At 52.2% G+C, this 26,366-nt stretch overlaps 1 protein-coding gene across 2 annotated transcripts in view; it reads right to left on the bottom strand.

Annotated features, from left to right (window-relative positions):
- Positions 1–26,366, bottom strand: part of IWS1 (interacts with SUPT6H, CTD assembly factor 1) — a 522,634-nt gene that overhangs the window by 295,470 nt on the left and 200,798 nt on the right. For both annotated transcript variants that reach the window (XM_069617877.1, XM_069617876.1), the window contains exon 6: positions 18,190–18,299. In XM_069617877.1, the coding sequence (XP_069473978.1) occupies positions 18,190–18,299 (110 nt within the window). The remainder of the gene's footprint in view (positions 1–18,189; positions 18,300–26,366) is intronic.

Raw genomic sequence — 26,366 nt, 5'->3', positions numbered from 1 at the left:
GGGGGGCGGTAGATCAAGTGGATATTGAGGGTTTGGGCATTAGAGAGTGGAACTTTAACAACTAGCAGTTCACAAGAAAGGACATCAATCGGAGTGGCTAATCTCATGCAAAGGCTTCATTTGTAGATAATAGCGATGCCACCTCCTCTAGATTTTGATCCATCATGTCTCAACATGGGATAACTGTCCGGGACTGCAAACATGAGCATAGGGCCTGCTGCAGGGTGTAACCATGTCTCGTGATGGCGAGGAAATCTAAATCCTCATTTAGGATCAGGTCAGCAGTTTCGGTAACATGTGCACCTAAAGATCTAGAGTTGATTAAGGCCCACTTAATCTGAGGGATCAGAGTGGTAGTAATTGTCGAGTGGTAGACTTGTGGCATTTTAATTTTGCTGTGCTTGGTTGGACTGTTTATAGGTGCAGGACCGGAATTCGGAGTTGGGTTTACATTTATGTAGGTTTGGCAAGGCTGCGATGTCGTGTATCTTATTCCTGTTGTATTAGGAATAGATCTGATAGGAGGCTTGTAGATTTTGGCTAGTCTAGCTCTGAGACGTAGATTCCTTGCTGTGGTTGGGCATGGGTAGCTTGGTAGCAGGAGTTTGGTGTCCTTCATGTCTTGGGGTAGACTGAAGGTTGTGATATTGAGAAGGTTAGAAGTGTATGTCGGGGTGGGTGTGTGTAGTAGCATGATAAGGAGTGTTATGCTTTGTATGAGAGCTATGATGCAGGCAAAGTGACTAGTGGCTAGAGGGAACATGCTAGAATGGTGACGGGACACTTACAGTATTTAAGCGCAGACCACCATACCAGGCTGGGACTAATAGTCGGTCAAAGCTCTAAAGGCAAATAGTGGCAATGGTAGGCAAGGATCAGTAGGAGAGGCACTGGACACGCTTCTTCATAGTGTGCCTTGCTGAGAGGGCAGACAATCAATACAGGCGTGAGGTAGCGATCAATCAATGCATAGGTAAGGAATTGGTATAGTATATGCCACTGCAGGTCAGTACAAACAAGGGTCCCCGTAGTACAAGTTAGGGAGGGTGAGCAAGCATTGAGTGTATTGGCCACAATTAGAGCAGGTTTCTCAGGAGCAGTAGGTAAGCAAACCGTGCGCAAGAGAACAGGTTGCTGCGGTCTCGCTGGGGACGAGGACCGAGACCTAGAGACACGTCTCTTGCGACCTTTCAAAACCTTGTCCGTATGGGACCTCAACGGCTCCCGATGTGTGTCGCGTCGTGAACCCAAGCCCGAAGGCTTGCGAGCCACAGACCGAGACCGATCCAGGACAGCTTTGTCAAAAGGTGCTGCCATCATAGATTTCTTGAACGCAGCCCATTCCTCCGGAGTCGAGGACTTCGTAGGGCACGTAACCTTCCTCGAGGCACCATCCTCCAAGGAGGACAGGGAAGGCGACCGTTGAAGGCACTTCTGCGAGTGCCGGTACGAGAACCCCGGGATTCCTTCCGATGGAGAGAGTTGCCCCTCGAGTCATCGTTGGAAACCCCCTTGGACTTGGAAGTCCAGGACTTAACAGGCTTTGAGCCCCTACCTACCTGGGGCTTCCCCTTACGCTCCTGCAACGCCTTTGCAGTCAGCGACTGGCATTTCGAGCAGTCGTCGGTATCGTGCGATTCGCCGAGGCACCACAAACAAATGCAGTGGGGGTCAGTAAGCGACATCTTGGACTTGCAGTCCCGGCAGGTCTTGAAACCGGACCACGGAGTCGGAGGGGTCGAAGAAAAAGACATCTTCAATGAAGAAAACACACGAGGCACGCAGAGTCTAACGAAGTTAACACATTTGCGGAAAAAACGGAACTGAGGCTACGGGTGCTTTGTGTCCTATTTATAACATCCTGTGACGTCGTCCTCGAGGGACGCGGACCCGATGCCATCGACGAAGGACGCCCTCTGCCGAAAAAGTTTCCGAAGTGCACAGCTGTGGACATTACATGTCAAAGATGTGGAATGCGTGGAGGACATATATTGTAGTTATTCATAAGCAATCATAACAAAACATTTTATAAGTGATATCGTGAACATTTCCTACACGATTGATCTCTTATTGGCTAATACCAATCTATTACATCATGTGCAAGAGGATGTCACATTATGGCGTTAAAAATAAATCAAGATTTCCTCGGATCAGTGCCAGACTTCTCAAGTTTGGTAAAATTAGCGGTGGCCTAGGTGATACATCTAGGCATTCATTCACCAATCCACGACGAACGTGTCCCCTAAAGCTCCTCTGAGGAAATTCCCTTGAGCGAAATCTCTCACACTTCCGGTTGGCACCGGTCATGAACAGATCCGCTTGAGGGGTTCCCCAAAGGACAAACATCTCCTGAAGAACTTCCTTAGCCAACGCCCACTCGTGGGAGACCGTGCTCTGCCTGCTCATAGCGTCAGCCGCCACATTCTCCTCTCCGGCCAGATGAATTGCAGAGAGTGAGATTCCTTGCTCTATCTCCCAGAGCTGCATCGCCTCACTGCACAGCAGGAGTGACCCTACCCCCGCCCTTTTTGTTGAGGTCATGATCAGGACACACTTCCCCCACACAGACAGCAGAAAAGCCTTCAGGGCTAGCCTGATGGCCCCCAGCTCCAAAAGATGTATGTGGAGTTTGGACTCTGATGGTGACCAACAACCGCGTCTGCTCGTTGGCGTGAGCTCCCCATCCTGTGAGGGAAGCGTCCGTCACCACCATCACCTCCGGCCACGGTTGCAAAAAAGGCTCTGCCTTAATCAGATTCACTTCACTGGTCCACCACAGAAGATCCTGTGAGACCGTGAGTGGAATCTGAAGGGGATCCGACATTTTGCCTGAGAATTGCGACCACTGCGTCTTGAGAGCCCATTGAAGGGATCTTATCCTCAGTCTGGCCTCTGACACCAGAAAATGCAGGATGCCATGAGGCAGAGCAAGGAACAAGTTACTTACCTGTAACTGTTGTTCTCCAGCATGGGTCTGGCATGGATTCACATGCTCATGAATATTCGCCGTCAGGCTGGGAATCCTCGGTAAAGAAAAAACCAGTATCAGTTTCGTTTCTGATCTGTCTTTCGTAGTAATAACCAATCACTGGTCTCTGCGTCATACTGACCACAGCCAATGACTGCCCTCTACCTAAGCACCGCCTCTGGCAGCCATCTTCAGATTTGGAAGCACGTGAAGTGGCAGTATGACCAAGTGAAGAGCCGCAGAGGGGTAGGCGGGAGGGTTCGCATGTGAATCCATGCTGGAGAACAACAGTTACAGGTAAGTAACTTGTTCCTTCTCCAGCATGGGGTCTGGCATGGATTCACATGCTCATGAATAAAGAATACATAGCAGTACACACATGCACAACCACGGGAGGTGGCAAAGGCTCAACATTAAGCATTACATCAAACTCAACATTAAGCATCTTACCTCCTCACCAGGCTCACCTTAGGCGAACAGGTTGCGCAGCACTGCTTGGCCGACCCTGGACTCCTCCCTGGAATCCCGATCGACGCAGTAGAATTTCGTGAAGGTGTGCGTCGACCTCCACGTAGCAGCCCTGCATATGTCCAACAGGGGCACACCAGAAAGGAACGCCGTGGTAGCTGCGATCGTTCTGGTGGAATGGGCTCTCGGACGGCCAGGCAGCGGTCGGTTTGCCAACCGATGACAGTACATGATACAGCCGGAGAGCCATCTGGAAATGGAAGCCTTCGAGAGAGCCTTCCCCTGATTGACAGGTCCAAAGTTCACAAAGAGTTGTGACGTCGTCCGAAAACACTTTGTGCGGTCCACGTAGAACTTCAGCGCTCTAGCCACATCCAGCGAGTGCAAAGTCCTCTCAGCCGGCGACAAAGGCGACGGGAAGAACACAGGCAACACCAAGGGTTCGTTGAGATGGAAGTCCGACGGTACCTTGGGCATGAAGGAGGGGTGCGTCCTGAGCACTACCCTCGTGTCGTGAAAAGTCAAGTACGGGGCCTTGCAGGAAAGGGCCTGGATCTCTCCCACCCGTCGTGCGGAGGTGATGGCCCCAAGAAACGCTGTTTTCCACGACAGAAACTTCAACGGGGCCGAGTGCAGAGGCTCGAACGGAGGTCCCATGAGCTTGGTCAGCACCACGTTGAGCTCCCACGCCGGGGCCGGCGCCTTCACCGGCGGGAACGATCTGAACAGTCCCTTCATGAACTCTTTCACCAGACGATGAGACCACAGGGACGTCCGGCCCATGGTCTTGGTGTATCGGGAGATCGCAGCAAGATGAATCTTGATGGACGCGTGTGCCAGTCCAGCTTTGGCCAGCGTCAACAGGTACGGCAGTACCTGGGGCGCCGTAATCCGTAGAGGGTTAATCTTCTGTGCGTGGCACCAGACAGAGAACCTCTTCCATTTGTGTCCGTAGCATTTAAGAGTCGAGGACGCCCTGGCCTTTGCAAGAACCTCTCTGCAGTCGGCCGGTATGTCGTATCCTCCAAACTCTAGCGCTGCAGGAGCCAGGCCTGCAAGTTCAGCGATTTCGGGTCGTGGTGGAGGATGGCGCCTCCTTCCCTGGAGAGTAGATCCGCGTCCACCGGCAGTTTGATTGGCGGGGACGCTGACAAGTCCAGAAGGTCCGGGAACCATATCTGCCTCGGCCACGCAGGTGCGACGAGGATCATCCTGCACCGTGACCTCTTGAGCTGGTTGACGAGCCGGATTAGCAGTGGCAAAGGAGGGAACGCGTAGTGGAACAGGCCCTCCCAGGGGAACGAGAAAGCATCGCCCATGCTCCTCGCCTGGGGAAACCTGCTGGCGAACCTCCAGCACTTGGAGTTTGTCGCCGTCGCGAACAGGTCGATCTGGGGTGTGCCCCACCGTCGGAAGAGGCGATCCACTAGATGCTGCCGTAGTTCCCACTCGTGGCACGAGCGCAGCTCCCTGCTGAGTGAGTCGGCGATGGTGTTTTTTATCCCTGCCAGATGAAACTGCACCAGAAACATCCTTTGGGCGACTGCCCAATGCCACAGGTCCTGCGCCTCCTTGGACAGTGCTGGGGACCTGGTTCCGCCCTGATTCCTGATGTAAAACATGGTGGTGGTGTTGTCGGTGAAGATCCTCACCACCTTGCCCTTGAGGGACGGAAGGAAGGACCCGAGGGCCCAGAACACTGCACGGAGCTCCAGGACGTTGATATGGAGGGACTTCTCTGTCGGGAGCCAGAGGCCTCTCGCGTGCAGATTTTCGGTGTGCGCTCCCCACCCTTCCAGGGAGGCATCCGTGGTCACTGTCTCCTGGTGGTCTGGGGTCTGGAAGTCCATGCGCGCGGGTGCCCCACCACCGGACCGCTCGGCGGAAACTCTCGTCGAGTGTGATCCTCTCCTCGAAGCCGCCCGTCGTTTGGATCCAGCGCGCGTCCAGGAACTCCTGCAACGGGCGCATCCGGAGCCTGCACATGGGAATGAGGTAGATGCAAGAAGACATCATTCCGAGGAGGGACTTGATGGACCTCACCTTGGCCGCGTTGGAAACCAACATCCGCTGTACCTTGCCCAGGATGGACCTGGTCCTTTCCTCCGACGGGGAGGCCAGAAGGGACACTGTGTCGAGCTTCGCTCCCAGAAACAGTGCGTTTTGCGCGGGTACCAGGTGGGACTTGGCGTAGTTCACGGAGAATCCCAGGTCCGTGAGAAGTTGGACGGTCCTTGCCGTGTGCTCCACGGCGAGCTCCCTCGTCTTGGCTCGGATGAGCCAGTCGTCCAGGTAGGGGTAGACGTGGATCCCCTCGCGGCGCAGTTGCGCCGCCACCGGTGCAAGGCACTTGGTAAATACCCTGGGTGCCGACCGTAGTCCGAAGGGGAGGGCTTTGAACTGGTAGTGACGCCCTTGGACCACAAACCTGAGGAATTTTCGGTGCCCCTTTAGGATGGGAATGTGGAAGTAGGCATCCTCCAAATCCAACGACGACAGGAAGTCTCCTTCCTCCAGCTGCCCCAGGACGTGCTGGAGGGTGACCATCCGGAACTTCTGCGCCTTGATGAACTTGTTCAGACGTCGCAGATCTAGGATGGGGCGCCATCCTCCCGTCGTCTTCTTCACGATGAAGTATCTCGAGTAAACTCCGGAGCCCCGAAGCTCTTTGGGACGAGTTCGATGACGCCCTTCCTGAGCATCGCCTTTACCTCCAGGAGAAGCTGAGGGACATGAAGCTCTTTCCTGGCCACGGGGGGGACGTGCGGGCACCTTCTTTGAAACTCGAGCGCGTGGCCCCGGGCTAAGGCATCCAGCACCCAACGGTCGGTGGAGATGGACTCCCACACGCTGACGAAGCTCGCCAGCCGGCCTCCCACCGGGGTGCTTCGGTGGGGGCCCGACCCCACAGCCGGTTCAATCCTGTTTCGACGAGGCTTTGCCGCCTTGACCTCCTTGGCGACGACGGCAGGGTCCGCCAGACTTGCCTCTGTAGGCCTCCTGAGACGACGAGCGGGCCGCTTGACGGTAGGTGGAGAAACCGCCGCCGGAACCTTTGGAGGCGCCCTTGCCTCCGCTGCTCCGAAAGGGCGTCCGTCGTTGCTGCAGAACCCCAAGGGCCCGGGCCGTCTCAGTGTCCGCTTTAATGGCCTGAAGGGAATCGTCCACTGTTTTCCCAAACAGATTGTTCCCATCAAACGGCATGTCCAGGACTCTGGTCTGAACGTCTTGACGGAAGTCCGTAGCCTTGAGCCATCCACGCCGCCTAAGGCACACGGCGTTGCCCAACTGGCGAAACCCAGTGTCGGCGATGTCCGTCGCAATAGTGATGGCGTGGTCCGACGCCACCTCGCCTTCCTGTAGGATCTCCAGGGCATCCGCCCTCTTGTCGTCCGGTAGGAAGTCCAGCAGGGGAGCCAGTTTGTACCATAGCTCCCTGTCATAGCGGGCCACGATAGCCAAGGCGTTGGCCGCTTTAATCGTCGTCGCTGCAGACGAGATGACCCTGCGTCCCATAGCATCCAATTTCTTTCCCTCGCCGTCCGGTGGGGAAGTCGATGTGGAGGCCGCACCCCCCCCCCCACTTTCTTCCTGGCCGCCGCGGAGACGACGGAGTCCGGGGTAGGCTGCGCCCGGAGGCACAGGGGGGCCGCGTCAGGGACCCTGTACTTCTTCTCGTACCGGTCTCTTCTAGCTGGCGTCGTGGAAGGGTTCTTGAGGAGGGCGAGGCCCTCATCCCAAATGTCGTCCAGTAGAGGCACCGCGAGGACCGTCTTCCTCTTGGCCTCGCGCCGTTGATAAAGGAATCCTTCCTTTTTCTTCTCCTCAGGGCAGAGTTGGAAAAGCTCGGATGCCCTGGCGATCATGGAGTGGAACGATCCAATCTCGTCGGGCGGAGAAACCCTGGTGGGAGGTGACGACGGTAGATCCTCGTCGTATACCTCGTCGTCCGTACCCGTCGCTGCCGTGTCAGTCTCCATATCATCCCCTCGGGTGGACGGGGAGGAGGAATGGACGGGGCGCGACGGCTGAAAAGGAGGTGGAGGGTGAATCCTTCTTTTCTTGGGTGGGGGAGCACCAGAAGGTCCCGGTTCAGGATCCCCCGACGGGAGAGGCTCCTCCGTCGGCAACGGTAGTCTCGTCCTTATCTCTGAACATAAGGACTGTATAGCCAACAAAATGGCCGCCGAGTTGTCTTGCGGCACTGGCAGAGGGGAATCCGACGGGCGATCAGGAGCCCCGTCGGCACCCTCGACGATGTCGTCGTCACCTGCGTCTGGATCCATCCCGACGGGCCGGTCTTCTTCCACGCCAAGGCCGTGGCTTAAGACCTCAATCAGCTCTTCCTCTGAGGTTGAGGCCGAATCTACGACGACGCCCTGCCCCCCCCTTTTTCTTCCCCGCCGGGGGTTTCACGGGGGTCCTATCGATGGGCACAAAAGAGGACTCCCTCCGAGGTGGCAGGGAGACTCTGAGCCCCCGAGGTCGCCACCACTGGTGTAGCCTCCACAGGCTGAGCCAGGGCCGCCGCGACAGTATCGATAGAGGGCTTGGCCGGATGGAACAAGTTACTTACCTGTAACTGTTGTTCTCCAGCATGGGTCTGGCATGGATTCACATGCTCATGAATATTCCCCGTCGTCAGGCTGGGAATCCTCGGTAAAGAAAAACCCAGTATCAGTTTCGTTTCTGATCTGTCTTTCGTAGTAGTAACCAATCACTGGTCTCTGCGTCATACTGACCACAGCCAATGACTGCCCTCTACCTAAGCACCGCCTCTGGCAGCCATCTTCAGATTTGGAAGCACGTTAAGTGGCAGTATGACCAAGTGAAGAGCCGCAGAGGGGTAGGCGGGAGGGTTCGCATGTAAATCCATACCAGACCCATGCTGGAGAACAACAGTTACAGGTAAGTAACTTGTTCCTTCTCCAGCATGGGGTCTGGCATGGATTCACATGCTCATGAATAAAGAATACATAGCAGTACACACATGCACAACCACGGGAGGTGGCAAAGGCTCAACATTAAGCATTACATCAAACTCAACATTAAGCATCTTACCTCCTCACCAGGCTCACCTCAGGCGAACAGGTTGCGCAGCACTGCTTGGCCGACCCTGGACTCCTCCCTGGAATCCCGATCGACGCAGTAGAATTTCGTGAAGGTGTGCGTCGACCTCCACGTAGCAGCCCTGCATATGTCCAGCAGGGGCACACCAGAAAGGAACGCCGTGGTAGCTGCGATCGCTCTGGTGGAATGGGCTCTCGGACGGCCAGGCAGCGGTCGGTTTGCCAACGGATGACAGTACATGATACAGCCGGAGAGCCATCTGGAAATGGAAGCCTTCGAGAGAGCCTTCCCCTGATTGACAGGTCCAAAGTTCACAAAGAGTTGTGACGTCTTCCGAAAACACTTTGTGCGGTCCACGTAGAACTTCAGCGCTCTAGCCACATCCAGCGAGTGCAAAGTCCTCTCAGCCGGCGACGAAGGCGACGGGAAGAACACAGGCACCACCAAGGGTTCGTTGAGATGGAAGTCTGACGGTACCTTGGGCATGAAGGAGGGGTGCGCCCTGAGCACTACCCTCGTGTCGTGAAAAGTCAAGTACGGGGCCTTGCAGGAAAGGGCCTGGATCTCTCCCACCCGTCGTGCGGAGGTGATGGCCACAAGAAACGCTGTTTTCCACGTCAGAAACTTCAACGGGGCCGAGTGCAGAGGCTCGAACGGAGGTCCCATGAGCTTGGTCAGCACCACGTTGAGCTCCCACGCCGGGGCCGGCGCCTTCACCGGCGGGAACGATCTGAACAGTCCCTTCATGAACTCTTTCACCAGACGATGAGACCACAGGGACGACCGGCCCGTGGTTCTGGTGTATCGGGAGATCGCAGCAAGATGAATCTTGATGGACGCGTGTGCCAGTCCAGCTTTGGCCAGCGTCAGCAGGTACGGCAGTACCTGGGGAGCCGTAATCCGTAGAGGGTTAATCTTCTGTGCGTGGCACCAGACAGAAAACCTCTTCCATTTGTGTCCGTAGCATTTAAGAGTCGAGGACGCCCTGGCCTTTGCAAGAACCTCTCTGCAGTCGGCCGGTATGTCGTATCCTCCAAACTCTAGCGCTGCAGGAGCCAGGCCTGCAAGTTCAGCGATTTCGGGTCGTGGTGGAGGATGGCGCCTCCTTCCCTGGAGAGCAGATACGCGTCCACCGGCAGCTTGATTGGCGGGGACGCTGACAAGTCCAGAAGGTCCGGGAACCATATCTGCCTCGGCCACGCAGGTGCGACGAGGATCATCCTGCACCGTGACCTCTTGAGCTGGTTGACGAGCCGGATTAGCAGTGGCAAACGAGGGAACGCGTAGAGGAACAGGCCCTCCCAGGAGAACGAGAAAGCATCGCCCATGCTCCTCGCCTGGGGAAACCTGCTGGCGAACCTCCGGCACTTGGAGTTTGTCGCCGTTGCGAACAGGTCGATCTGGGGTGTGCCCCACCGTCGGAAGAGGCGATCCACTAGATCCTGCCGTAGTTCCCACTCGTGGCACGAGCGCAGCTCCCTGCTGAGCGAGTCGGCGATGATGTTTTTTATCCCTGCCAGATGAAACGGCACCAGAAACATCCCTTGGGCGACTGCCCAATGCCACAGGTCCTGCGCCTCCCTGGACAGTGCTGGGGACCTGGTTCCGCCCTGTTTCCTGATGTAAAACATGGTGGTGTTGTCGGTGAAGATCCTCACCACCTTGCCCTTGAGGGACGGAACGAAGGACCTGAGGGCCCAAAACACTGCACGGAGCTCCAGGACGTTGATATGTAGGGATTTCTCCGTCAGGAGCCAAAGGCCTCTTGCGTGCAGATTTTCGGTGTGCGCTCCCCACCCTTCCAGGGAGGCATCCGTGGTCACTGTCTCCTGGTGGGCTGGGGTCTGGAAGTCCATGCCCGCCGTCAGATGCGCGCGGGTGCCCCACCACCGGATCGCTTGTCGGAAACTCTCGTCGAGTGTGATCCTTTCCTCGAAGCTGCCCGTCGTTTGGATCCAGCGCACGTCCAGGAACTCCTGCAACGGGCGCATCCGGAGCCTGCACATGGGAATGAGGTAGATGCAGGAAGACATCATTCCGAGGAGGGACTTGATGGACCTCACCTTGGCCGCGTCGGCCACCAACATCCGCTGCACCTTGCCCAGGATGGTCCTGGTCCTCTCCTCCGACGGGGAGGCCAGAAGGGACACTGTGTTGAGCCTCGCTCCCAGAAACGGAGCATCTTGCGCGGGTACCAGGTGGGATTTGGCGTAGTTCACGGAGAATCCCAAGTCCGTGAGAAGTTGGACGGTCCTTGCCATGTGAACCATGGCGAGCTCCCTCGTCTTGGCTCGGATGAGCCAGTCGTCCAGGTAGGGGTAGACGTGGATCCCTTCGCGGCGCAGCTGCGCCGCCACTGGTGCGAGGCACTTGGTGAACACCCTGGGTGCCGACCGTAGTCCGAAGGGGAGGGCTTTGAACTGGTAATGACGCCCTTGGACCACAAACCTGAGGAATTTTCGGTGCCCCTTTAGGATGGGAATATGGAAGTAGGCATCCTCCAAATCCAACGACGACAGGAAGTCTCCTTCCTCCAGCTGACCCAGGACGTGCTGGAGGGTGACCATCCAGAACTTTTGCGCCTTGATGAACTTGTTCAGGCATCGCAGGTCCAGGATGGGGCGCCATCCCCCCGTCTTCTTCTTCACGAGGAAGTATCTCGAGTAAACTCCGGAGCCCCGAAGCCTCTTTGGGACGAGTTCGATCGCACCCTTCCTGAGCATCGCCTTTACCTCCAGGAGAAGTTGAGGGACGTGAAGTTCTTTCCTGGCCACGGGGGGGACGCGCGGACCCCTTCTTTGAAACTCGAGCGCGTGGCCCCGGGCCAAGGCGTCCAGCACCCAACGGTCGGTGGAGATGGACTCCCACACGCTGACGAAGCTCGCCAGCCGGCCTCCCACCGGGGTGCTTCGGTGGGGGCCCGACCCCACGGCCGGTTCAATCCTGCTTCGACGAGGCTTTGCCGCCTTGACCTCCTTGGCGACGACGGCGGGGTCCGCCAGACTTGCCTCGTCCTCTGTAGGCCTCCTGAGACGACGAGCGGGCCGCTTGACGGTAGGTGGAGAAACCGCCGCCGGAACCTTTGGAGGCGCCCTTGCCTCCGCTGCTCCGAAAGGGCGTCCGTCGTTGTTGCAGAACTCCAAGGGCCCGGGCCGTCTCGGTGTCCGCTTTAATGGCCTGAAGGGAATCGTCCACTGTTTTCCCAAACAGGTTGTTCCCATCGAAGGGCATGTCCAGGAATCTGATCTGAACGTCTTGACGGAAGTCCGTAGCCTTGAGCCATCCACGCCGCCTAAGGCAAACGCCGTTGCCCAACTGGCGGAACCCAGTGTCGGCGATGTCTGTCGCAACGGTAATGGTGTGGTCCGAAGCCACCTCACCTTCCTGCAGGATCTCCAGGGCCTCTGCCCTCTTGTCGTCCGGCAAGAAGTCCAGCAGGGGAGCCAGTTTGTACCAGAACTCCCTGTCGTAGCGGGCCACGATAGCCAAGGCGTTGGCCGCTTTAATCGTCGTCGCTGCAGACGAGATGACTCTGCGTCCCATAGCGTCCAATTTCTTTCCCTCGCCGTCCGGTGGGGAAGTCGATGTGGAGGCCGCACCCCCCCCCCCCGCTTTCTTCCTGGCCGCCGCGAAGACGACGGAGTCCGGGGTAGGCTGCGCCCGGAGACACAGGGGGGCCGTGTCCGGGACCCGGTACTTCTTCTCGTACCGGTCTCTTCTAGCTGGCGTCGTGGAAGGGTTCTTGAGGAGGGTGAGGCCCTCATCCCAAATGTCGTCCAATAGAGGCACTGCGAGGACCGTCTTCCTCTTGACCTCGCGCCGCTGTTAAAGGAAACCTTCCTTCTTCTTCTCCTCAGGGCAGAGTTGGAAAAGCTCGGATGCCCTGGTGATCATGGAGTGGAACGATCCAATCTCGTCGGGCGGAGAAGCCCTGGTGGGAGGCGACGACGGTACATCCTCGTCGTATACCTCGTCGTCCGTACCCGTCGCTGCCGTGTCAGTCCCCGTATCATCCCCTCGGGTGGACGGGGAGGAGGGCTGGAAGGGACGCGACGGCTGAAAAGGAGGTGGAGGGTGGATCCTTCTTTTCTTGGTAGGGGGAACACCAGAAGGACCCGGTTCTGGGTCCCCCGACGGGAGAGGTTCCGTCGGCAACGGTAGTCTCGTCCTCATCTCTGAGCATAAGGACTGCATAGCCAACAAAATGGCCACAGAGTTGTCTCGCGGCGCTGGCAGAGGGGAATCCGACGGGCGATCAGGGGCCCCGTCGGTACCCTCGACGATGTCGTCGTCACCTGCGTCGGGATCCATCCCGACGGGCCGGTCTTCTTCCACGCCGAGGCCGTGGCTTAAGACCTCGACCAGCTCCTCCTCTGAGGTTGAGGCCGAATCTACGACGACGCCCTGCCCCCCCTTTTTCTTCCCCACGGGGGATTTCACGGGGGTCCTATCGATGGGCACAAAAGAGGACTCCCTCCGAGGTGGCAGGGAGACTCTGAGCCCCGAGGTCGCCACCGCTGGTGTAGCCTCCACAGGCTGAGCCAGGGCCGCCGCGACAGTTTCGATAGAGGGCTTGGCCGGATGAATTAAGGCCTTCACCACCTTAGGTGCGCTCACCGCCTTATCCTTGAGGGGGGGACACTGCCTCGCTCCCCCTCCGATGGGGCCTTCGAGCTCGACCGGGGCCTCTCCAGGAGCTTCGCCGGGTGCTCGGCCTTCCTCTTACCCGACCCAGAGCGTTGGCTCGTGGCTGAAGGTGCCGGGGAGGGTGCGCCCTGCCTGGCGCCCGTAGAGCCCGACCGTTCGGCGCTCCCGGTGCCAGCGGAATCGCGGTGCTTGGCCTTGTGTTGGACCCCCGTCGCCGGGGCGTCCTCAAAGGTCTTAGAAGACCGCTCGGACTTCTTCCTCTTCTTCTCGCCTGACGGGCTCTTCCCTTCCAGCCAGTTGGCGAGACGTTGGTGGCGGTCCTTCATGGTCCGCTCCGACATATTGCCGCAAAACGCACAGTCCTTCTCCACGTGCGTCTTGTCCTCATGTAAGCAGTAGAGACAAAAGGAGTGTTCGTCCTCCTTAAAGACGTTCTGCAGCTGGCATCCAGGGCAGATCCTGAACAGCTTTCCGGGCGTCGAGCTTCCCTTCTCCTGGGCCATGTCCGGGCCTGAGAAACTTCTGGATTCCTCCAAAAGCGTAGCTCGACGAGATCTTCACCCTTGAGGGGCGCAGACGAATCCGACACGGGTCCCCGTTGATCGGATGGAGAGTCGGTGGAGCTTGAGGCTCTTTTGACCGAAAAAACGAAGTTTTTTGAGAAAAAATGTGAAAAAATAGCACTAACGCTCGAGAGCAATAGCACGAGGATCCCAACACATGAACGTGCGGTAAAAATCTGAAGATGGCTGCCAGAGGCGGTGCTTAGGTAGAGGGCAGTCATTGGCTGTGGTCAGTATGACGCAGAGACCAGTGATTGGTTATTACTACGAAAGACAGATCAGAAACGAAACTGATACTGGTTTTTTCTTTACCGAGGATTCCCAGCCTGACGACGGGGAATATTCATGAGCATGTGAATCCATGCCAGACCCCATGCTGGAGAACCTTAAGAATTCGAAAGTCGGAAGACTCTGGGCATGTTGAAAGTGGTTGACCATCTGTACAATGTGATGAGCCCTCACCTTGGGTGGCAAGCGCTTCCCCAAGGATGTGTCCAACACAGCGCCGATGTACTGGAGCTGTTGAGAAGGTGTCATATGTGACTTCTTGAAATTTAGGGAGAAGCCTAGCTTGTGAAGGGAGCGGCAGATGAGGCTGAGATGATCCAAGGCTTGTTCAGAAAATGTGCTCAGATTAGCCAGTCCAAGTAGGGGTAGACTTGAACCCCACCTCTCCTGAGAGACGCTGCCACCACCACGAGCTTGGCGAATACCCTTGGGCAGAGGTCAATCCAAATGGCAGGACCCGAAACTGAAAGTGCAAGTTGCCAGCTGCAGACCTCAGGTATTTTCTGTGCTTTGGATCGATTGGCACAAGAACGAAGCATCCTGTAGGTCCAGAGACACCAACCAATCCTGAAGTTGAAGGGCCTGAAGGACCTGAGAAAGGCTGACAATCTTGAACTTGTCCTTCCTGAGGAACTTGTTCAAGTAGATGGGTCTCAGTCCTCAGTCTTTCTAGGGAATCAAAAAATATGGGGAATATCAGCCCTTGGGTCTCAGTCCTCAGTCTTACTTGGGAATCAAAAAATATGGGGAATATCAGAACTTGTTCCTCTCCGCCAAAGGCACTAGTTCAATACTGCCTTTCTCCAGCAGGGTCAAGATTTCCTGCACAAGGAGCAGATCCGGAATCTTCAAAGAGAGATTTCCCCGGTGGATTGTCGTGAGGCTGACTTAGGAAGGGTAGGCAGTAGTCGTGGGTTATTGTTTCCAGAACCCACGCATCTTATGTAATGGCTCCCCATTCTTCTAGATGCTGAGACAGCCTGCCCTTAACCGGCAAACAATGGGACATGGCTGCATAGCTGTTTCAGAGCGGCTGCAGCAGTGCCTGAAGGGAAAGGAGGCAGCTGCTTGAGCGGCTTTGGCACCTCTTCCCCGACCATCACGGGTACTTTTACAGTGGCCCCTTTGACTAGTCGCTACTCTAGTCGCTACCCTCACTCTACCAAAAGAGGAGTAGTAACTGCCCTGCTGTGCCCTAGGACGAAAAGGCGGAGGTTGACGCACAGCTGCGCCCAAAGATTTAGCAGGTGCGGTGGAGGTCTGCAACCTCTCAAGGCCCTCGTCAACCTTGCTGCCAAACAAATGAAACCATCAAAGGGCATGTTGAGAAGACGGGCCTGCACATCTGGAGCAATACCAGACTTCCGCAACCACGCAAACCTGCGTATCAAGGTGCTCGCAGCCATGGACCGGCTAACACTATCAGCCGTGTCCAACCCAGACTGAAGGGATTCACACATGGCATCCTTGCCATCCTACACAATAGCAAGAAACCCATCCCTTTCTTCCCCTTCGGGAATATGCTCAGTCGCTAGAGAGAATTCCACTGAGTGTGTGAAAATGTCGCCAAGGCACAGGTAGAGATGGCCGATTTCAGTGCCATACTCCCAGCTGAAAATACCTTGCGTGCCCAACAATCAAAACGCTTGTCGTCCCTATTAGGAGGGACTGTAGGGTACGCCGCCTGCCTAGAGGTGGCCATGGCAGCCTGAATCACCAAACTCTCAGGAGTGGGGTGAGTGGATAGGTAGCCGGGGTTCGCTACTGGATGGGCGGTACTTCTTAGTCAATGACTTGTTGACCGCTGGAAGAGACTCCGGGGTCTGCCAAGTAGCAGCCACCCTTTTCTGTAAAGCAATGTGAAAAGGCAACACTGGGCCAGTGGACGGCCCCTGATCTAAAATGTCATTCAGGTCATCCTGATCGAATTGAACTGGAGGGCCGGACCACCCTAGGTACTCCTTAACTCTCGACATCAACCTCCAATAGGGGGATTCAGCACGAGTCACAGGCTCTGGGCTACCAATCGCCATCTCAGGAGATGTGTCAAGGCCACTGGTATCATGTAAACATTGACTCAGATCCTCCAACTGACTGTCCTCAGAAAATACCATGTCAGGAGCTTCAGGCGTTTCACCAGGAGTATCAAAATAACTCCACATCAGACCTCTCCTCATCCTCATCCTCAAATGTCCAGCAGAGAATGAAAGAACTCCTTCCTAGGGACAGGAGCGGACCTGGAGTCAAGAACAGGCCTTACAGTCTTAGATCAAGCCTTTCCCGGAGGATCCACAGCCACAGGGGCCTCCAACAGCAAATTCTGGCCATTAGGTCCTGTTGGCATCGAGGGTGCCGACGGCTTCGGTGTCGACAAGGGCCCGAAGGCTCTGAGGGTCGGACCGAAGGCTAAGCCCCAAAAGCCGCACTCGACGGACACGGCGCTGATGGTGTGAACGCTGTCCTCCGCACCTTCCCAGATTTCGACGGTTTCGTTGGGGACGAAGACTGCAAACTGGATCTTGCACGTCTCTGGCGATCTACCAGAGCCTTGTCCGAACAGGACCTCGACAGTTCCCGGGGCTTATCACACCGACAGGCCGGGCCCGAAGGCGCGCGAGCATCGGACCGAGGCTAATCCCTGCCGGCTTCCACCAAAGGCGCAGACCGAACTGTGTCCTGGGATTGAAAAATCGCCAGCATTTTCTCCCTGAATACCTGCCATTCCTCTGGAATAGAGCGTTTAGTGGGACAAGCCACTTTCCTTGCAGAGCCATCATCCGACGAGGACGGGGAAGGCGAACGGTGACGCTGCTTCCGGGAGTGCCTCGACGAGGACGAGTGGCAGGAACCACTCCGGGACCGAGATCCCCTGGGCTCCCACCGACGGGGAGATTCACCCCTCGAATTGTCGGTAGAAAGATGGTAGACTTTTTGGTTTTACAGGGTTTGGAAACCCGATCTACCTGCAATTTCTCCTTACGCTCCCGCAAGGTCTTGGCACTTCGAGCAGTCGGTATCATGGCTCTCGTCCAGACACCACAAGCAGATACGATGCAGGTCCATGATGGACATTTTGGACTTACAGTCCCAGCACTTTTTAAATCCAGACCGTGGAGTCAGTGGGGTAGAAGACGACTTTCTGGAAGTAGATAACACGAGGCGCGGCGAGTTCTTGAAGCAAACACGTTCGCGGAAAAAACAGAACTGAGGCTACGGATGCTGTGCGTTCTATTTATAACATCAGATGGCGTCACCCACGACAGAGGCCTTTGAGGGACATCAACCCGACGCAGGACGGCCTCTGCCGAAAAATTTCCAAAGCAGCACAGCTGTGGACATTACATGTCAAAGATGTGGAATATATTGGAGGACACAATCCATTTGAACTGCATTTACTGTCTGTTGGCCGATATCCCAGTATTACCTGGATATTACGGGCAGCAGCATGCCGGTAAGGTCCCATTCACATGGAGTTCCATAGGACTCCATGGGATGGGATTTACTGAATCACAGACACAAACTTTAAATGGAAGAATAAAACATTTTAATATAATAAAGAAACAAAACCTTTTATCACTTCTTTCTTTAACTTAAGCACTTATCACTCAAGACACTGGGACACTTAAATGCTGTAATAGGAGGCGCCAATTCCACTATAATACACAAAATGCAAATTATCCAGAACACTCCATCCCGACTGGTTATCTAAACACTTTTCGCGAGCAGCTTCGGGTCCTCTACAAAACATTACATGGAAACGGACCAGGAAACTTCTTCAATTTATTCCACATCCACAAGTCAAAGAAAATTACCATTTAACAAGAACTTGTTCAAACAACCGCTCATTCCATCAAATCCTCTACAATGGGGAGGCAGAGATTTGTGGTTCCTGGCACTCCTCCATGGAACTAGCTTCCCCAGTACCAACATCCCAACCTACCAGTTTTGATAGAATTTGAAGATGTGGATCTTCTTTCAGGCCTTCCAGACTGCAGCTCAATACCCCCCCCCACCCCACCCCAGTTATCTTTGCTAACCCATGCCGAATTCTATGTCATTGAAAGGGCACAACAGTAATCTTTGCTGCTCTCTTAGGGTGTGCAAGCTGATGTTGAGATCATGTGGGCAGCCCATCATTGTGGCTAGCTGTCGCAAACGAGGATGTTAGCACAATCTGCTACTTACTTTTTCCCTCCTGTTTTGACGCCTTCATCAGAGTCTGAATCTGCCGCAGGTTGTTGATTCTCTGCCGCAGCTTTTTCCCCTTCCCCTACCAGATCCTCCATGTTAAAACCCTGCACATTGCGAAAAGAAAAAGTTATTATTGTAGACACTTATAATCCCAGTTCTAGGTTCTCAATGAGAACGGGTGGACACTATTTCAATCTGAACAAAAAAAAAAAGCAATGCTGTGTTCACAGTATTGTTATGCATTAGTGTAGACCGTACCCACCACCAGCTGTGCACCTACCTCAATGCCCTTGAATAACCTATTGTGCTTAATAGACCTTCTCCCGAGTCTTGTAAATCTTAAAGCCATAGTGTGGAAGGAGGATGGGCACATTCCTGATCCAGCAGGGGACCAGCTGCTGGATATCTGGTCACCAAGAATAGAACTGGTTATGGGTGGAGCCTGCAGATGCCCTCTGGACTTGGTTTAAGATAAACCAGCAGTGTTATGGAGAGATTTCACCAGGTTAGCCCTGACGCTCCCAATGATAATGTGACTGAGCCATTTGCCTTCACTCTTAGGTGTGAGAACGGCCTCAATAACCAACTGCTAAAATCGAACCCGGAGGCCTGAGCCGGGTTCTGCTTCCACCTTTTTGCGTTAGTCATTGCCTTCAAGCAAATCCCAACAACCTGGACACTGGCCATACTAATACCCATCTACAAAAAAAGGAGACAAGACCGTACCTAGCAATTATCAACCCATAGCACTTTTGGATCCACTCAGCGTTTGCATTCTTTCTTCTACAGCGTCTGACTGGGTGGGCAAAAAACAACAATAGAAGAGACCCCAGACAAACTGGATTTATACAAGGCGTGGGAACCAACATCAACCTCTTTATTCTAAATCTACTTAAACTGGATGCCATCAAGAACAAAAGCCAAACTTCGGTGGTCTTTATAGACTTTAAACTAGCATTCGATAGCGTCAACCGGAAGAAACTGGCAAAAATTAACAAGGTGGAAATGCCCGCCGGAAATAGTGGAGTGCATTAAGGCCATATACTCAAATACAAAAGTCTGAGTCAGACTAGCACGTAGTTGCGCGTTATCAAATGCAATCTCTTCATGGAATGGATTAAAGCAAGGTTGCGTCTCTATACAACCTTTACACTTCAGACATCAAACCAACACAGAACCTGCCTACAGCAAATCCTCCGATATTAAATGAAACGCTGGTTCCATATCTAATGTACGCGGACGATCTTGTCCTACTGGACAGAAATCAGGTTGGGTTGCAAAAACACCTTCGGGCGCTGGAGAGTTGCGTAGCAGAAAATGACCTTGAGATCAATACATCAAAAAAATACCACTTGCCATTAACTCAACCAAGGAAAAAGAAAACACACATTCCTACACTCAAAAAAACTAGAATAAGTTAAATGTCTCAAATACCTTGGAGTATGGCTGAATCAAAGCAAATGTGAAAAGGAATGGGCAGATCAGCTTCAAACGAAAACAGAAGCCCTAGCTCGACAAGGAGAAATCTATAGATCAAAAGTAGTGGCAATCCTTACCTATGGAGCAGAATCCATGATAAATTTACACTGGAATATATGGGATTTACTTGAAGCAACATTCTGAAAGAAAATTCTTGGTTTACCAAAATCATTATCGATTGTTAGGGAGAATTCTCAGAAATGTGCTAATTCCTCTCTATCTTAGAGACCCACCCCAGCTCTTTTGCTGACTCTAGGACTTCGATTGTTTTGCCTGGAGAAAGAGACCCTTTTTCCCCCACTCTCCCATGTATTTTAATGTGATTTTGAACTCTGCTTCTTTTGGTTGTGGAGTCCGACAAACTTCATAGGGGGCATCTTTCACATTGTATCACACAGCACTTTCAATGCAGTGACACAGAGAGGTCTTCCAGATTTCCCCAACGTTTAAATACCTTCTCTTGGATAAACTACTGTTTCCAAGAGCAGTAAAGTGAAATTTACTCTACCTACGTTTGTAACTTTCTAGAAAGAGCACACACGATCTTACAATAGGGTGCTGGAGGGGTTACTTAGTATCCCCTTTGTCTAGCTTCTCATGTAACATTTTTTTATGTTACCCTTTCCTCGATGAATGGCTGGTGTCAGTGGTTTACTTTTAACTACCGCAGTGTGCGTTTACTGCGGGCTGCGTTTGAGGCTGCAGTAAAGCACCCAAAAGGTGCCCTTTTTGTCAAAATGGCCCCGGTATTTTTATTTTGCCATTTCTTTGTGGAAAGGTGCTTCTTGAGATTTACTCTGCGCGCCAAACCAGGTTTGGTCCCTTTGTTAGTATGGTCTTTGGCGGGATTCACGCCGCCTCTAGCTCCAGGATGTCTGGCGGGGGCAGTAAGTGAGGGAGGTGCCCGAAACTCCATGTGCTTCGTCTACTAGGAGACAGGAATACACCCTTAGGTGATTGGCCTGCCGGATGTCTGGCAAGGACAGCCACTCTGCTGGGACTGACAGCTGGGCTGGAATGAATGGGAGAAACCTACTTAAAAGGCGAGACTTTTTTGCTTGGAAGGCAGAGTCGACCACTGGGCGAAGGAATCCGAAGAAGAACTTTAAGACGACGCCTGCCGCAACTCCTGGACCGTTGGTTTACCCAGTGAAGCCCTGCTGCTATGCTGAAACTCTAAATTAGTATCGACAGAGAAGCTCCTTCAAGGACGACTTCTCCCTTTGAGTTGGTGGGACCAATCAACTCCAAAGTAAGCCACCTGGACATCCTCTCGGAGCTGGTTGAAATTCCACTGCAGTTGCTGCTGGAACCGAATAGCCAGGGAGAGGAACACCAGATTGGGTGCGTGGCTTTTAAACTGGCCAAGAGCTCCAGAAAGATCCTCCGGAATCCCAGGAAGCAGGACTGGCCGAGCCTGAGCCATCTCAGAGTGCAGGACCCCAGAGGCAAGAAAAGCCCATCTCGACAGCCAGGAACTGCAGTGTTGCTATTTGCAGTAGACGCGAGGAGCTGAAACACCGAAGTGCCACTTGTTGGAAGATCGCCGGTTGCGACCGGTGACCGTTGCAGTGCAGGAGTCCCCAGAAGTCCTCCCTCTTGTCCGCACGACTGAGGCCCAGGAATAGGGAGATCTGCACAACAACAGAAGTCATCTGCTGTACCTTTTCTTCAACCTAAAGGCACAGTAAAGTCTGAGAGCACTTACCTTTTGTGGTGCCACCTTGCTTTTCCTCGTTGGAGACTTGTCTTGGTTGCCCTTGTAGATTTGCTTAGAGCTTCTTTACCTCACAAGCCTAACCAGCTTGTGACCCTACTTTGATTTCTTCTATTCTACCAAGACTTTTTAAACATTGGAAAATACTTTCTACTTACCTGCAATAAGTGCTTCAGTTCACCCTGATTAACTTAACATTGGCTGGCCTGGCACCCTGAATTATTCTCTCTTCTGCTTATGGGTTGTGTCTTCCTTCCAGGAAAGGGTTAACTGACTTTGCAGTAGGGGTTTATTTTTTAAAGTACTTACCTATTGAAGAATAACGGTGAATACTTGTTTTATTCTGAACTCTCTTCTCTTTAACACTACTCCCAAGAATCTTCTAAATGCCACAGTAATATATTAATGCCAACAGCACCCTAGCTATTGAAGTCACTTGAGGGTGTAGGTAGTGCCTGTGTGTCATCCCAAATGGGTAATTGCTGATTTAGAAAACTAGGAGTGTGTATGTTTGAAGTATATTTGTGTGATGCTTTATATTGCTCCCTTCTGAAGAAGGCTTATTCTAACTGACTAATAAATTAATAATTGTTTAATCAAGAAACCTTGTAAGAGTTTATTTGAATACTTGTCACTGTGGATCTCTGTGTAACTCCCCTACAGCTCACATTGACCCTGGCTGCTCAACACACTACCAACCTGTGTAGTACGGACTTGTACCAAAGGTTGGGTTCCTATTGCCAGGAAGACAGGGTTGTTGTAGTGCACCCAAAGGGTACTGCATACAATCTTGCCTAACACCGATCCGACGCATTCGCTTCGAACTGGCTTTGCAATCATTAAGATCGATTGTAACTTGGAAAACCATGGACCTCTACATGAAACTATTACTGGATGAAACGATTCCATCAATTGCGATCCTAGGAGACAGAACAACTTCATCTCAAACTCCCTACTGAAATTATGGAAGGAAGGCTGTAGTCGACAGCCTGGACTGCTCAAGGGAAACTAATTCAGCGCCCATTGGAAGTTAAAAGGAAAATCCAAAGATCCGACTGGATCGAAACAATGGAGAAAAAGAATCTTTACACAAGCTTGCAATAAGAGGTGTAAATGAAACCAGAGAACTAAACCAGCTACCATTGTATCTTGCCCTATTTCCTTGTTGGCAAACTAGAGATCTCTTCCCCCGAATAAGATTAAGCATGCTACCGAGCAACAAAGTACTTGGCACTAAGGAAACGAGATGGGCAGACTTCCTCTTATTGTCGCTTCTGTCAACGTAAAGATGAAACAGTCACTGCGTCACATTATCATGGACTGCAAAGCTCTCAATGAAGAAAGACGACTATGCGGACATGCTTCCCACTGTATTTGTTGAATTGACACCCCAAGAAGGATGGTCAACACTGATGATTGGCACAAATAAGAAGTTGACATTCAAAATCGTACAATTCTGGTCCCACATGTTTGGAAAGGATTATTTGTCCTCATTGAACCCTCTTTAGCCTTAAAGGGGAACTTAACTCTACAAAAAAAAGGAAACGCTGTTAATTCGTACATACTGAACTTACCGGACAGGTCTTCAAACCAATCATGTCTTCTTAATTGTATTGTTTCCCAAATGTATTCTTTCACCATCTTTATTTCTCCTACCTTCATTTTCCCTGTCTTATTGCCAATCGTAAGATTGGACTCACCAAATGAAAAATGTTTTGTAACTAAAACTATAATCATTAAATAAAAAATTAAATAAAAAGAATAGACAGGCCAACAGTATATGAACAATATCATTTCTGTAAAGATCATCATGAAATACATTTATTACAGTCAATTACAACTAAAAATAGAGCGCATGTATACGAAAAAGAATGGGTTTTAAAAAAAAAAATCAGAAAAGTTAAGAATATCTCTATATAGAAATAAGTGGAAGTCAGACAGCTACCGGTTATAGTGTAAATACAGGTTCCACAGGAGCTGTATAGGCAGCAAACTACAGGTTGATTGGGGACCCCACAGTACGAAAATCCAAACCAAGTTTCGATGGCTAGACACCCTTGACAAAAGGATTTCCAAGACGGAGAGGAGCCCTATTGAAATAAATCTCGTTGCCTGGCAGGTGTGGCGAGGATCACTAATTTGGGAAGGACAGCAGGCGAGGAGTCAATAGAAAAAGACCAGAGACGGACTTAAAATCTCCAGACTATCAGGAAGTGGGGCAAGCTGTTGGAAGAGGTCAGGGAAATCTAGGAGTGATGGGTGCAGAGGTTTGTTTCAGTGATGGGATTTAGTTTTGGTAATTGAACAGTTTCCTGCAGTAGGGTCTACAAGCAGAGCCACTGAGGGAGGTTGAGAATTACAAACTCTATGCAACTTTGGAAGATACTTCAACAAGACCTACGCTGAGCTGTACTAGAAAGTGAACAGTGAAGAAGCACAATGGTGATTGTTCAGATGGATTTCCAAAATCAACCCTGGGGGTGGATTTTGGGAGGTCATCCTATTATGGTGAACAGGGAGACACCAATGCCCAGCCAAAGAAATCAAGGTAAGCCCTATTGAAATAAATCCTGTTGCCTGGCAGGTGTGGCGAGGATCACTAATTTGAGAAGGACAGCAGGCGAGGAGTCAATAGAAAAAGACCAGAGACGGACTTAAAATCTCTTTTTACCTTGATTTCTTTGGCTGTACATCAGTGTCTCCCTGTTCACTATAATAGGATGACCTCCCAAAATCCACTCCCAGGGTTGATTTTGGAAATCCATCTGAACAATCACCATTGTGCTTCTTCACTGTTTACTTTCTAGTCCAGCTCAGCGTGGGCCTTGTTGAAGTATCTTCCAAAGTTGCAAAGAGTTTGTAATTCTCAACCTCCCTCAGTGGCTCTGCTTGTAGACCCTACTGCAGAAATCAAGGTAAGATAGCAGAGGGGTAAGACCTAGACTCAAGAGGGGTTTGAGATTGGACTAGGGCTACGAGTACACACAGAACACCAATAATTATTGTTCGGCGCAAAAGTACAAACAATGATTTATTAGGCCTTCAAAGTACACTATGCATGTAAACATTTCTAGTCAAATATTGAAGAACACTTACTATAAAACCGATATATGTTCACCCTTAGGAGAAGAAATAAAGCATATGATTCAATAACCAGTGAAACACAGGTAGGTACTCAGATGCACAAAATTGAGTTAAGACAATTTAGAATAACCACAGAACAGTTCCCCCAATACTTACGTCCTACCTTAAGATGGTTTTGGGTCTTCTGCACTCAAGTCATCAGTTCAAAAGTTCTACTTTTCCAGGTAGGTTTATTGAGCTATTGGACGATGCCAGTGGTACAATATAAAAGTCAAAGGTATTATTTATTTATTCGAATTTATTTAAAGTGCACGTCAGCCCGAGGGCATTGTGGCGCTGTTACATGAAGACATAATCTGGATACAATGGAAGGAAGATGGTTACAAAGCAATTTTCATTACAGGATACATTTCTTAGCAGATGTATGAGAGCATGTTTAGGTGAAGGAGGGAGGATGTTAGTTGAAAAGAGTCGTTTTGAGGGATTTGCGAAAGGAGTACAGCGATGGATCTGCTCTGAGTGAGTTGGGGAGGGCATTCCAGAGCTTAGGTGCTATGTGTGGGAAGCCAGTGCCGCCGGCTTTGGCTCTTCTTACAGTGGGAACTCTGAGTTGGTTGGCGTGATGGCTTCTTCTAGGATGGATGGAGGAGTTCTTAGTTATAGTTTCAGATAAGTATGGGGGTGCTGTGTGATTGATGCACTTGTGTGTGAGAGTGAGAATTTTAAAGTTGATTAGTTCCTTGACTGGGAGCCAATGGATGAGTCTTTTGGCCTGTGAAATACGGTCAGTTTTGGGGATGTGTAGTGCAGCGCGGAGGGCATTGTTTTGCACTATTTGGAGCCTGCTTAGGTTTTTAGTCGATGTGCCTGCCAGGAGGGCGTTGCAGTGGTCCAATCTGGCTCCTATAGTAGCTATGGAGAAGCAGTTGGCCGTGGTAAGGTAGGGTTTTATGGCATAAATGAGTTTGGTGGTCAGAGCAGATGCTGAGGCGATGGTTTGTCTGGTCACGGAGAGTGTGTCGTCTAAGTAGACTCCTAAGGTCTTGACGGCAGAGGAGACAGGTATGCGAATACTGTTGATAATCATGTGAGAGTAATCAGGGCTGGGTTTAGTTAGTGTTTCGCTAGGGGCTAGGATGATGATTTCGGTTTTGTCTCCATTTAAGCAGAGACCATTGATAGCCATCCAGGTTTGGATAGTGGAGTAGATTTTGAAGAGGGCTTCTGAGTCTTGGTCGTAGTCTCCGCAGAGGGGGAGGAGAACTTGCGTGTCATCGGCCTAGATTGTGTAGGCTATGTTGAGGGTGTCCAGTAAGTCAAAGAGGGGTTTGGTGAATAGGTTGTAAAGGGTCGGTGCCGTGCAAGACCCTTGTGGGACTCCACAACTTAAAGTGGTGCGGGGGGGGGGGCGCAGGCCTGGTCTGAGTACACTTTCATGGCCCTACCTTCAGGGAAGGATGTGATCCAGGTGGTTGCCTTGTGGGAGAAGTGTGCAGCATTGAAGATGTGAGAGTGCTGTGGTCGACCAGGTCAAATGCTGCAGAGAGATCGAGCAGTAGGAGGAGAGCAGGTTTGCCTGTGTCCATTATCTTGGTAATTTGATTCTTTAGATCTAGAAGGGCAGTTTCAGTCTCATGGCCTTTGCGGAAACCTGATTGTCTTTTGCCTAGGATGGAGTTGGTTTCTAGGTAGTGTTGGATTTGGTTGTGTGCAGCTTTGTCTAGGATTTTGAGGAGGAAGGGGGCGGTGGTGATAGGGCGATAGTTATTAGGGGAGGAAGGATCGAGAGAGGGTTTTTTCAGGAGCGGGCGAACCCAAGCTTATTTCAGGCATTGTGGTACGGTTCCAGATGCGAATGAAGCATTGATGAAAGTTGTGATGATGGGGGTGA

The sequence above is a fragment of the Ambystoma mexicanum genome, chromosome 10, assembly GCF_040938575.1.
Source record: "Ambystoma mexicanum isolate Mex_15411 chromosome 10, UKY_AmexF1_1, whole genome shotgun sequence".
NCBI lineage: Eukaryota > Metazoa > Chordata > Amphibia > Caudata > Ambystomatidae > Ambystoma > Ambystoma mexicanum.
The sequence above is the reverse complement of the archived record's forward strand: the minus strand, read 5'-3'. Positions and strand labels throughout refer to the sequence as shown.